The following is a 13,697-nucleotide window of genomic DNA, read 5'->3' on the forward strand; positions in this document are numbered from 1 at the left end:
GCCGAACTGGATAAATTAGCAAGGGCCAATATTAAGACAGCTTCCGCCAAATTGCCTGAAGTTAGAAATAATACTGTTGAAATAATTATGCAGATGATGTACTTTTTGCGATCACATATCAGTGTGTCATCATTATTTTTCATGTAAATGTCATTGTCTCTGGGTATCAAATAAATATTATATCACTCAATTGCATTTCGATGTCATATTATTCACTTACATTTACTAAAAGCAAATACGCTGTTTTCTTTGAATCACATGTTTACTTTGGTTAAATAGTTTATTTTAAACGTCTTAAGCCAACATGGCCTACAGAACACTAAATATTTAAACAAGTACGAGTCAGTATTAAATGTTTCTGAAATACGCATCTAAAATTTGCTTCTTCTTGCTTTTTCTTGAAATGCATATTTACACGGTTGATCTTAATATGATTTTGCATGACATTCGTTTCTGTGTCTTTAGACAAATTTGACCAAACAGAAACTAAAATTAATGGTACCTACCCGTATAAAATGATATGAATTTCGTCCGCAGTTATAATGTTTTTACAGATTTGTTTGATCTGCTTGCATGGCTGTAGTTTTATGTTTTTAAATATTTCTTGTTATGTACGCTTTTCTACTACATCAGGCATTGCAACAATATCAAATAATTCTCAGAGCCATTCCAAATAGGTCAAAACTGTAATGCTTCGTTTGTCCTTCTTTGTACTTTTATTTCGTGCTAGCACTAAAACGTTTTATGTGTAGTAATCTGTTTTTATAAAGTTATTTTTCAACATTGCCCATGTTCTCTTCACGAAAGGTTTGATGTGTTAACGTTGGTTTGTACGCGTAAAATCAAATGCATTAGATATGACCACACAAACGCATGTAATGTCTGTGAGTGCCTTTAGCATTGTATATGTTGATTTTATCAACTTCAAAATGTTATATCGGAGCAAATTCAAATATAGGAAGTGTGACATTGATCACTAAATTCCGCCGTATTACGACGTATTCAATATAATGCCAATGTCATTGAGTAATCTTAACTCTCTGAGATTTAATCTACATCTCGATGTTTGAAACATATATAATTTATATTTATTCGGCTGTGTTTAGGTTTTAAAACAAAAAATACTTCAAATTAGAAAGATGAAACTAATAAGTATACTGGCACTAACTTTTATTGAAAATTATGTTTAGATTACGAACTGACCCACTTTCCCCGTTTCACTCCATAGCACTATACTGTGCAGGTGCCAAGATTTATATACATATATGAAGACTCCATGTTCTTGTGAATGCTTATGAATACATTGTCAACAGGTGTAAATTAAAACCCGGTTGATTGACTTGTGGAAACAAATTCGGAATTAACAGGGGATGAGTTAATTGGACGGATGCATTCGTCGAATTCTACGGAACTTAAGGTTATGGGATTGATATATTCATCGAATTCTACAGAACATGAGTGAACTGGATTCAGGTACCCATCAAGAGCATCATCACGTTTGACGTTGTCGAGCTTCATTGGATGCTCTATTTCATTTTTTGCAGGAACTACGTTTTGCCGAAACAGCAATGCATCGCTGCATTGTACAAACTCCAGTTCGATAGCAGTACTGAATTCACCTCTTTCGCTGCTTACAACTGTCAAGTACCCTCCAAGCAAAATTTCTTCCTGCTTGATTTCCTCTTCATCGTCTTTATTACACTCCTTACACGTATCAATATTTGACATTTTGTCCACATGTAAGCTAAAAAATATAAATTATAACGTTTTAAAGAAAATTGAAAATTCTACTAAAACATCACATACACACACGCATATATATATATATATATATATATATATATATATATATATATATATATATATATATATATATATATATATTGCATAAGCATATCTTCGATTTCCAGTCTACGAAGTATGTATACGTGCGTACTCTCCATATCAACGTTATATTATATGAGTTTTTATCGCGTATGTGTTACATTCACGTTTAATTTGCCATACCGAATTTCAATGTGACTTCACTCTCAAAATAGACAAATGATGTTGGTTATAACACTCTCAACTGAACTCATATTATCTTCAATCAAAATGTATAAAATGGATGAATATTCACAAAAATAGCTCAGTAAATATGTGTGGGTCCTTACGACACGAAGCTACACATGCATCATGACCTGGACCTCCATTGGTTTTGGTTTTGGCTTTTTGTTTTTGTTTTGTCTTTTGTTTGCTTCTGTTTCCTTGTTTTCTGTTTCAAGAAGATGAACAATATACCTACCGTATCCTATATTTGTGCCGAAGAAATGCTAAGAAAGCAATTATAATTCCTCCTATTCCCAGCACTACATACAGCAGCGGTTTCTCTGAAATTTATAATTTTCTTAATTGTTTGTTGTATCTTTTCAAGACGTTTTGCCTTAATTTCTTAAAAATGGACAACAAATTAAAATCACCACTAAATTAAATTCTCCAACTCAATATTTTAGTATCGGATCACGTAGCGTATGACATACCATATCTCAAATAGGCTGTCAGTAGTATAACGTGCATATAATGCTAAATATAAATAATACTATAAATTGAAAAAGTTCAGAAACAATGAAATAACTAAGTGCACACAACAGCGGAAACATTTAACAATGAATGAATATTTCTTAATTTGCTTCATTTGCTGTGCATACATTTGAATTTTCCTTCAAGATAACGATAATATTACTATAGGAGAAATGGATACTTCGGTTAAAATATTGACGTACTGCCTACTTGCTCTTGGATTTTCCCCATCTAATATGAATATTTTATAGCTAGGATACCATTTCTTAAAAGCGTATTGGTCAGCTGAAATAATCTGTTTATTTTAATTTTGAATTTTACAAAGTATATTTGAATTTTCGTAAGATGGGCAGTATATTACCAGTATAGGTGGTAAGGTTACATACACACACAAACACACACACACACACACACACACACACACACACACACACACATTGATTTATAAGGCAATGACTAAGCCTGGTATTAACGCAACTCTTGACAACGAATATATTAAATATCCGTTCATCTAATGAGTTTTATTTCTTCGAGCAGAATCGTCCGTCGATAGCATTGCCAAGGAAGTCACAGTTTCTCAAAAATCCTTGTATCAATAAATTAAAAATGTGGTTCCACCATTAGAGAGTCTTGCGAATTATTAGTGTCAATTGCTTCTTACTTAGTAATCCTGTCATTTTGTTTACAACCGTGCTGTTATTTCATAAGGTAATTAGCAGAGCAAATCGTTGTATTAAGCACATACAACATAATAATAATAATAATAATAATAATAATAATGATAATAATAATAATGACTTTGTATAGCGCCTAATCTTTAGAAGCTCTAAGCGCTTTACAACATTAGACAACACCTATAAGATAAGAAACATAATAATATTATTATAAAAACACACAATATGAAATTAGAAAAACATTAAGAAATAAAAAAAAACATGCTGAGAATATTTCAGGTAGGAAACATAATTCGGTCTTTAAGTTTGTTCTTGCAGTCGAAATAAGTGAGTTTTGAGACCCCTCTTGAATGTGATCACTGTGTCTTTGTGTCTAAGTTCAGTGGGCAATTCATTTAACGTTGCTGGGCCCTGGTATGCACAAGAACGCTCTCCATATGACTTTGTTTTCATAGTGGGAATAATGAGTATACGGTTGTCAGAAGAGGAGAGTAAGTATCTTGCTGGTGTGTACACATGGGTGAGGTCAGATAGTTATGTTGGACTGGAGTCCGACAGTGAAATGTAACACAGAGTACAAATTGTGTGTTTGATTCTGGATCGAATGGATAGCCAGTGTAGGGTACATAGCAGCGGGGATGTGTGCACTGATCGTGGTACTCTAAGTATGATCTGAGCAGCTGTGTTTTGAACGTTTTGAAGTTTCTGGAGTAGATATTGAGATGAACCAGACAGAATTGAGTTACAATAGTCCAGTCTTGAAAGTACTAATGAACACATAAGTGTTATAGTGGCATCAACTGATAGATATTTGCGAATTGAGCTGATGCGTCTCAGCTCAAGATATGCAAATCGTTATATTCAGCACATAAAACATGGGTGTTCCTAACTTGAGACCTTTCTACCATACTATATAGACGAATCTAACTTCGATATCACCAATGTATATCAAATGTTTATCTTCAAGATATTTGCAATATGTATGGTAGATTAAATATGATACTGTGGAATAAAATAAAATTAATATTTAATTATGAGATTGACATTTCTGCTCCAAAAGTTATGGATATTAATCATACCCTCCATCATGACCTACACGAGCTGAACGTTCTGCTTTAATCAACGAAGCACACCAATCGTCTAATACCGTGTGTGTTTCAGATGGAATTATCATATACATTGATAAGGGTGTCTTATGATTTTCTTTGAAACAATCTCTTTCTCACTCAATCCAAAAACAACCAGTCTCTCACAGATTCGTTTCCAATTTACATAAAATCTGAAGGCTTCTAGAAGTGAAAAACAAAAGCTGAATCCGATTTAGTCGAAACGAAGTACGAAATAAGGCGTGGATATAGTGCATTTGTGCTTCTCAGCTTATTATACCAATGTACTGGTATTGTATATGCTGTAGTTTAGCTTTCTATATATCTTAAAGGAAATAGGATGTTATCTTGGTTTAAAGCATTATTATTCAATAGACCCCATAAATCACAATTACTCAATTCTTAGCCATAGGTCCACCGAACTGTTGGCTTATAGGCATAAAAACAGGATGCAAGTATGTATATGTAAAGTCTTTGTACATATAGATCGAGACAGACAAAACTATAGTCAGACTAAGATAAACATGCATATACATATATACAAACATATATGCATACCAATATATGCATACATATCTGACCGAATTCTTTTACTGATTCGATGATTAAATGATCATAGGAAAATCATTCCTTATAACCAATACATAGTTTGCCTAATTAATTATTATGATTTAACTGATACAGTTAACCCTGTTTATACCGGTAATTACAGTTAGTGCTATTAGACAATGATTGATTAGAAAACTAAACAATGCAAAATAACGAACAAAAATAACATTGCTCGAAGTAGTATATGTTTGTGTACGATATTGCATTGAAATTGTACGTAACATATCTATACTTTTTGATACAGGTATCAATTATCCTTCGTAAAGTTCTAAAACGGAACAAATGTTTTATTTAAATGGAAATATCTGTTTTATTTTTTTATTTTTTTATTTATTTCATTGATTAGGTGGACGACGCGAAGTTATTCCACTCAGTAATTTACATTTCTCTTACCTGTTCCTATATCGAAGCTCCTTGGTGACACTACATGTCCAGTCAGGTTGTTATCTGTACAATAAGAAACAAATCTATGTTTTGTTATAGGCTTTCAACATGATTGTATTTATTCAATATCTATGCTACCCCTTAAACTCATGGACGTTTGCCAGACAGACAGAGAGAGAGGAAGACGGAGAGAGACAGACAGACAGAGACAGAGAGAGACATACAGAGTGAAAGAGCGATCTCACAGGCAGCTATCTGTACCGCAGCATACAGATTACATTTGTTCAAGGACACTTGATGATAAAACTAAAAGCAAATTTAACAGGTGAATACGTTTCTTTCCTAATGCTATGGAACGACAGGACACATAATCATCATTTTCTTGAATTAGAAACAGCAATAATGTTGGTGTCATTTTGATAACGATGGTAAATATTTTCCATTAATTGAAGATCTAATTGTTTAATGAAATCAAACAGGAGGGTGATGTATCCTGATTTTGTATTTCTCTTGAGCAAATGTTGCATATGTTTTGATGGAAACTAATATCACTATATACTGTATGTTATACCGCAAATTTCTGGCATTTCCAACTGTAAGTTTGAAACTAAATGAAGATGATGCCATAATTACTTTTTCGCACAGTACCGCCCACAAACTTCAATACCATTGTGTCCAATAACCTGCAGCTAATGTTAGACGCCACTTGAGTGTTAAGTATTGCCGCCTTGAATGGTGACAAACCAAGTTCAAACCCCATAATGCGCATGAACATTTTTCTTCATTTCTTGTACTGTTTTGCAATGAATTACTTAGGAGAATTATAGTACGTACTACTGGTGTTTTCTGTACGAATATGTACAAGACAAGAACATAACAGTAAACCGATCATATTACCTCACGGGATAAGGTAAGTAATGTGTTAATTTTCAGTCTGTTGTACATATTGCCACAAAAAGGTTTGATCATAAATTAAAAAGAAATCTTACTATATCCCATTGACTAATGGTTAGATTTCATACAATACAAATTGTTTTTCAACCACTCGATACAATAATCGTTATAAACTCGTTTCAAGTAAATAGCATCTTTATAATGGTTCCCATTTTCTACTCAAACGTGCCGAGTACATAAATCATTAATATTTGGCGGCTATATTTTGATATGAATATTACATCAACAACCTCCTCGGAAACTGTTATTTTAATTCAAGTAGAACAATAATATATAAATAACATTCTATATAATGTAACAATATGTACATCAATTGGTATGGAATAAAAATACCTTGAATGTCGAGAAACATAGAATCCAGAAGACGACCTTTGTCATTCCAAGCGAAATATGAGCCTTTATGTAGCCATTCGATTTCGGGAAATGAGAACGAAAATTCTCCTTTTCTCAACACACAGTTGTGAATATTTTTATTTTCCCTTGATCCAAAATTTGTATATGTGCAGCTGTCGTCAGTCGAATTATACATTATGACTGGTTGGCTCACTTTGGAATTGGGATTATCAACCCTTACCGAAGGCGTGTTGTTCTCATAAATTATGAATGAAAGTGTGATTGGTTCCCCAAGTCGTGCCACAAATACGTGACCTGCAAATCAAAATTAATGAAACAGAGGCATGAAATTTGTATAAAAACTAAAGTACAAATAACATGATATAGCGTGGATTATGTGTATGATGATGAATATATATTAAATATATTTTAAATTAAAAATACATACAATCTAGATAAAATTAAATGTTGAGTTTCTAGGTAGTTGCTGTCACGTGTGCCTGATACGTTAACATGCTGACCAACCGGAGTTATTTATAATCAATTACTATACACTAGAACCCAATAGACGAAGTATTTGACGTAATACATGCACATTATCTCTTATTTGTCATTGTTTTCGTGATTCGATCATGTAGCACTGTTTGAGCTCATTACGTTTATAGAACATATTCATTCTTTTATCAGTAACTAATTAAGATTATTTATTAAGTCTTTGTGAAAAAAGTAATATTCACACACACACACACACATGTATATATATATATATATATATATATATATATATATATATATATATATATATATATATATATATATATATATATATATATATATATATAGTGACAAATCAGTTTATAAGTAGTATGAACGTTTTGGACTCTTAATGAGTCTTTTTCAACGGCAATTACAAAACATAGACAAGACAAACACATAAAACAGAACAACGTTTATTTTTTGCGGGCATTTACATGACCATTTCTAGAGGAATTCAACCTGTTAACTGTATCGTGTTTCAACTAGCTTATTACAGATTGTTGTTCATCCTGGAAATATTTGTATTGACCTAGAAATTGATGAGCCATACCGACAGCTGCAAGTTTAGAGAATTATTTAAAAGAAAATGTGTCGGTTCCTTACTGGAAGCTTACTGGACACGCCGCCTTAGACTTTTGAACCCAAGCGGTTTCATCCAAAAAGACTAGAAAAGGACAATCATGAACAAATAAAATTATCTTTAGCAGCCGGCACATTTTCTTTTAAATAATTCCTATGACTACTATACTAATGAAATATCCGGATATCATTTGCACTTACGTAAAATAACAGATGTCGTTAGGGCTCATCAGTTTACAGGTTATTAAGTAGTCGAAAGCGCTCAGGCTACATAGATTTTAGTTTCTCACTGTTCATTGTCAGTTTATTGCATTTATCTTAATCAATCCCCTACACACGTGAACCCTTGCTGGATCCAGTGCACTTGAAAGGATTGCTATTCGCCATATATAAAAGAAGATTGCTAGCCACTTAAATACACGTATCTATGCTTATGTATGTATGTCTTCTATAGATAGATATACATATACTCTCCATTTGATATGACACGAAGGTAATATGAATACTTACGAGCGACAAGAACACTTGTATACCCATTCACATTGGAATTTTCCTTTACTGTATAATTTCCACTGTCATTAAACATGACATTTAGTAGCAGAAAACTGAAGTGACCATTGTTATTTACGACGCTCTCAATTCGACCTGTATAATTACTGTTGATAGATATGTTCCCTTTTTGGCCCTTCACTGGCATGTAGAGTACCACATTAGTGAAATGTTGATTACTAGTGTAACCAGAGAAGTTGATTTCCAAAAGTGTTTTTCCATCCGTTTTAGATATATCAATATAAACAGTAGCATTATTTCCATGGACAATTGTCGTCGGATTCAAATCTGCAAGGATGAACGATGGATCGTGTTAGACATACATGAAACGTGATATTTATGTTAAGTTTATACATGTTAAGTAACATAGTCTTCAAGAAAAGCAGGTTCGATATGCACAGATTCTTACCTTCGAGCATGGGGTCCCGAGTGGCCGAGTGGTTTTAAGCGCTCTCCGTTACGGATCACTGCCATCTCACCTCTGTCAGCGCCGGATCGAGTCTCGCATTTAGAAAATGAGGGTATGTGAGAAAGCTTGTCAGTAGCTTCTCGAGAGTCGATGGTTTTTTCCGTGGTTTTCTCCGGTTCTTCCTCCACCATTAATACTGGCCGCCATGTATAGCCTATCGTGTGCTTAGAAAGGGCGTTAAAACCTACAACAACAACAACAACAACAACATTCGAACATTATTTGTACATATATGCATACATACATACATATTATCAATTTGCTTTGAAAAGGGAGTTCTTTCTTTATGTACGATTGTGTAGGAACGATGAAGTCTGGAGACAAATTTAGTTTCAACGTGAATGCATGCATTGGTTTTTTTTTTTTGGTCAGAATTATCTGGGATATTTCATTCATTGAATTTATCATGTCAGTTTTGGGCATATGGTTACTTGACGGTCCGCCAGAGAGATAAATATAGCGGGGTTACATAGGTTTCTGAGAAAGAAAAATGTCAATGTTTAAATGAATTGTGCTTGTGATAATGCATCAGTCTACATTTTGAACGTTTGCGTTAGCATGTATTCCCAATCAAAGCAATATTAAAATAGGCTTTCAATTTTGCATGAGTATTTATCTGACCATATCCATGAGGATATTTGGGAGTACATTCTATCATTGCTAGTTTACAATAGGTAAAGTCAATGAGCAAGGTTTGTATAAATAACCATAACATATTTGAATTAATAAAATGATGATTGTCTCAATTATTATTTATTTTATGCTTAAATATTTCGATGAACAATGCTAGTTACTTCTTGCTCTAAAAATACTGAAAATGTATAAATTTTTCATTAAACACTCGAATCTGCTACCACATCTATCATTTTAACTCACCTTTAGCGTGATCTTTTCCACAGAAAATGAGGCAAAGCGATAACATGGTCACAACATCCATGACTTTGCACTACAAGTGCAGTGTGTTCTATGCAGTCATGACTAATGATTGTCTAAGGCATCATACGTGCTCTTAGCCAATGGGGAAATGAGCATGACAAAAAATAGTGTGTACATTCTTCGTGGGTGATACATCAACACATTTCGTACTTTTTTCCAATGCAGTATCACAGGCAGTTATAATGCTTGGATCTTATCGTTCTATAGGAAATCTGTTTCTAAACCCTGTATCCGCTCGTAGGTAAGAGCGAACCTGATAACACTGAATTAGTAAGACTTAAGCAGAGTTCTAGTAATAATAACTGCTGCAACTATGATATACATGAAGTTTGATGAGTTAAAGAAATTACATTTTCGTTTTAGTGTATATGATATTTGGGTGTTTATAAAACAAAGACAAAAGAAGGAAACATTTAGAGATTAGATAAAAGATAGCCAAACACGAGGATATGATTCAGGCTGGTACCCTGAGCTCTAAGCTTCTTTACTCACTATCGTGGACCGAGAAACATTTTATGTACCGGATCCCCTCCTATATGATTCAATGAAACCAATCAGTTTAGGTTTTGTTCAAACCAGGAGTATTTACGCAATTTCGATTGAGCTGAGTGTGTGCATGAAACATAATGCAATCCAAGTAATACTTTTTGGTATTATTTATATTTTACGTATGGTGTTTCTCTTATTTATGGCATGCGTATTGTATGTACTTTGTAGGGAACAAACCCATTTTCTTGTAAATGCGTGTGATTTTGATTATTAACGTAGCTTCAACCGAAATAAAAGTCACAATACTACGCTGTCTGCTGTGAGGCAGTTAATAATGGTGTCTACCACTGGATCATTATGCCGCAGATACGTAACATGATGTAACACCCATTCACATTCTCCCGACACTACGCCAAACAGTCCTAACGCTAACATCTTAATGCTGAGCGCCTAATGAAGCGGCTGTTAGTACCATTTGTATAAGTCTTTGGTGTGACTCGGCTGTTGTCCGAACCCGCATCCGAAGTGGACGATCTAACCACTAGGCCACAGTTTGCAACACAATGAAGGAACGTTTCTCTCTTCATTTAAGTGAAATTAATTAATTGTGCGTTTGCGTACGTTAGACATGTTAGACATTGTTCAGCATCACATTACAGAGAATTATGCTTTAATAATATACATTATAATAAAGAAACGTGACAAAGAAATATATATCCTCCATATACACAATGCAATGATATAATGACTTTCAACAACAAAATGTTTATATGGAACAGAAAAGATATTAATCTGACATAGATTAACATAAGAATGTGCATGGTTATTACCGTCACAAATCATTACGTATTTGGTATAAGAAGTACTGTTGCAATAATCAATCAGACTACTTGATATTACAAGTCACATGTACTAAAATCATTAGATTGATACTTTTGAGGTGTTTAGTTACGAAAATATATCCAAAAATAAAGATTTTTCTTTTCAAACAGATGTGTTACTGAATCACAATCAATATGTATTTAGAATTAAAATTCGCTTTGTACACTATGTAATAAATAAACATCAAGGTTACCACGAATTCAGAGAAATATGTTTTGTTTTATCCGACATTCTCGTATAAACATACTTTTTAAGGCAAGTTCTGATTCTGAATTTAACTATAGGTTATCTGTATTTACGTGCTACATACGATACGAAAAGCGTTGGAAATAATAACGATTGAGAATTTAAATGTGGCTGTCAGGAAAATGTGCGTAGAATTGGTACATTGTTCATACTAACCTTTACTAACTAAAGTATTGTAGAATATATTCGTCACACAGTCAAGGTCAATACAATGCGTTTAATACGACAGAAGAGAAAGATAAAACTACACGTAACAATGGATGACCGGCAAAAGTAGGAATTAGAAATTACGCATGGTACATAGAACAATGTATTTACACGTAAAAGATACAAAACAAATTTTTACATTTCTTGACGCATCAATACATTTTTATGCCTGAAGACAATGACGTACAAAGAGTTACTTTGTATATTAATTTGACACTGATGTTTATAATTGGTTCAAACATGCAATGGGAACCGTTTGCGTCATCTGAAACAACTGTGCTGCAGTCTAACGGAGGTTTCACATAATTTTTGCATACCTTAAATTAAGTATGTGTGCAGTAACTTTACTTAGTTGACAAATGCTTCCAGCAGCAGTCAGTACTCGCTGACATAAAAAAGGTAACACAATCTGGAAAGAATAAATGGCAACAATTTAAATGTTTGGTACATCACTCAAGATGTACAATATAACACATTACACAATACAAAATATGATCGTTTTTACACAATGGTATTTCAAATCCATTTTAAATAACGTGTGCAACATTTTCAGAAGGAAAATGATTGGCTTGAAGCTTCCCTACAACATAAGTATCATATTTTAAAAAGAAGGTGTAACACATCAAACATGTTTTAATGCAGCAGTTCACAAGGTCACGTGATATACGCAAACTTCAAAAGTGCAGACAGTACAATGAAAAGGCCACTTCGCTTCAACCTTTGCAAATAGACTTGACAGTTTTTAATATAAACACATCTGATTATGATAGAAATATATATATATATATATATATATATATATATATATATATATATATATATATATATATATATATATATATATATTCTTCATTATTCCCGCATTTAAATTAGAAAAAGTATTCGGGGTAAATTAAGGCTTGATATTATTTTTAATGTTTGTAATTAGTTCGTGCTATATATTTAGTGATCAACTGTGGAAACAATCATATCGCTCAGCAATTCAACCTTTCCAACGGACACAAGTAAATACGTACAATCGTATAACACGAATTTAGGGAATGCATTTAAGTATGGATGAAGTATAAACTAACTTAAAGAGAGTAATTAATGTTCAATAAGACATACCGACAGGCAGGAATATATACACGAAGAGTCAGAGACCATATTGTAGTCGAAAACGTTTCCTTTACATACGTACTTGTCGAACGTGATTATGTCAAGTAAACTAAATATGTCACAAGCTTGAAGCCAAGTTCATCCTCATTCCTAATGAAATGTCTTCTTTGCATAATGTATGTCTGACTCTTGTTTGCATGTGTATGTTTATGTGTGCTTTGTTTTCATTTTGTTTCCCACCGTTCGTCTTTGATTAAGAAAATTACTCTGTCTTTCATTAGGACCATAAGCCGTCCTTGTAGAAGCATGAAAGCACTACTGCGTCATAATTTTATGTTGTTGTATTTATTCAGTCTCCCATCTTGCTACAGCCTGTGGGAAGAAATCGGGAGAACACTAACCCTTCCTTCCCTACCATTATGGGACTTCGTCAGCATTAGATCAAAAGCCAAATACCTTATTGATATTTAAATATTGTTTGTTATTTGATCGGATTTTAATGATTGTAAAGATTTAAGGAATCATAGAGTTAAAGGAGATTTGATAATCATTAACTTGTGACCAAGATTTGGGAGTTATGACCAATATTTATCTAAAAATAGCAGTTCGAACGGCTTATTAGCAAACACGTATTTTCATATTGCTCAACCCAAATATGCATTCAAGTATCATTTGGTTTCCAGAGTTTAATCCTTTGGAGAGTTTTGATTCTTGTACTTCTTACAACCTAACACTATTCAAACGTTGTAGGTTGTATCCTTTTCGTTTTAAATTATAATCAAGTTATGTGTCAAGAGTTAAAACTGTTCAAAAGAACACCGAGATTAGGGTGCTGTTTTAAGCAATGTGTCATGATAAACGTATACTGTGTCTGATTATATTAGAATAATATGAAGATTCATTTAGTGAATGTCCGATCAGTGCAAGTGTGGACCATTTTGTAGCATTTTACACAATGATATTGCACTTTACCGACCTAAAATACACCAATTAAAAGTAAATATTTAAACAATTACATTGGTGCATTTTAACATGATATAGGAGGATACAATGCTAGATTAAATTTGATTTTGACATATTTGCCGA

The 13,697-nt window shown here is 33.1% G+C and overlaps 1 protein-coding gene across 2 annotated transcripts; it reads right to left on the minus strand.

The window, feature by feature from the left end:
• Positions 1-1,153: 1,153 nt before the first annotated feature.
• Positions 1,154-9,912, minus strand: LOC149793277 (uncharacterized). Of its 2 annotated transcripts, XM_089967259.1 has the most exons (6): positions 9,630-9,912; positions 8,246-8,572; positions 6,620-6,934; positions 5,342-5,395; positions 2,285-2,369; positions 1,154-1,744 (listed from the first exon to the last, which is right to left on the minus strand). In XM_089967259.1, exons 1-6 carry the CDS (start codon positions 9,688-9,690, stop codon positions 1,321-1,323), a joined length of 1,266 nt encoding a protein of 421 aa, XP_089823385.1. In that variant the 5' UTR covers positions 9,691-9,912; the 3' UTR covers positions 1,154-1,320. The 2 variants fall into 2 exon arrangements, with proteins under 2 accessions (XP_089823385.1, XP_089823386.1); XM_089967260.1 differs by lacking the exon at positions 6,620-6,934 and having other exon boundaries at positions 9,630-9,911.
• Positions 9,913-13,697: the final 3,785 nt, after the last annotated feature.

Source organism: Sinohyriopsis cumingii, chromosome 8, assembly GCF_028554795.1.
Source record: "Sinohyriopsis cumingii isolate HCF-2022 chromosome 8, ASM2855479v2, whole genome shotgun sequence".
Taxonomy (NCBI): Eukaryota; Metazoa; Mollusca; class Bivalvia; order Unionida; family Unionidae; genus Sinohyriopsis; species Sinohyriopsis cumingii.

Bases quoted from the DNA above. Each gene is read 5' to 3' on its own strand.
- LOC149793277 (XM_089967259.1), bottom strand. From the start codon at position 9,690: ATGGATGTTGTGACCATGTTATCGCTTTGCCTCATTTTCTGTGGAAAA. The intron at 6,935-8,245 runs GTAAGTATTCAT...TTTGATTTGCAG, and splicing joins TACAAGTGTTCTTGTCGCTC to GTCACGTATTTGTGGCACGA. The intron at 5,396-6,619 runs GTATTTTTATTC...CTTATTGTACAG, and splicing joins TATGTTTCTCGACATTCAAG to ATAACAACCTGACTGGACAT.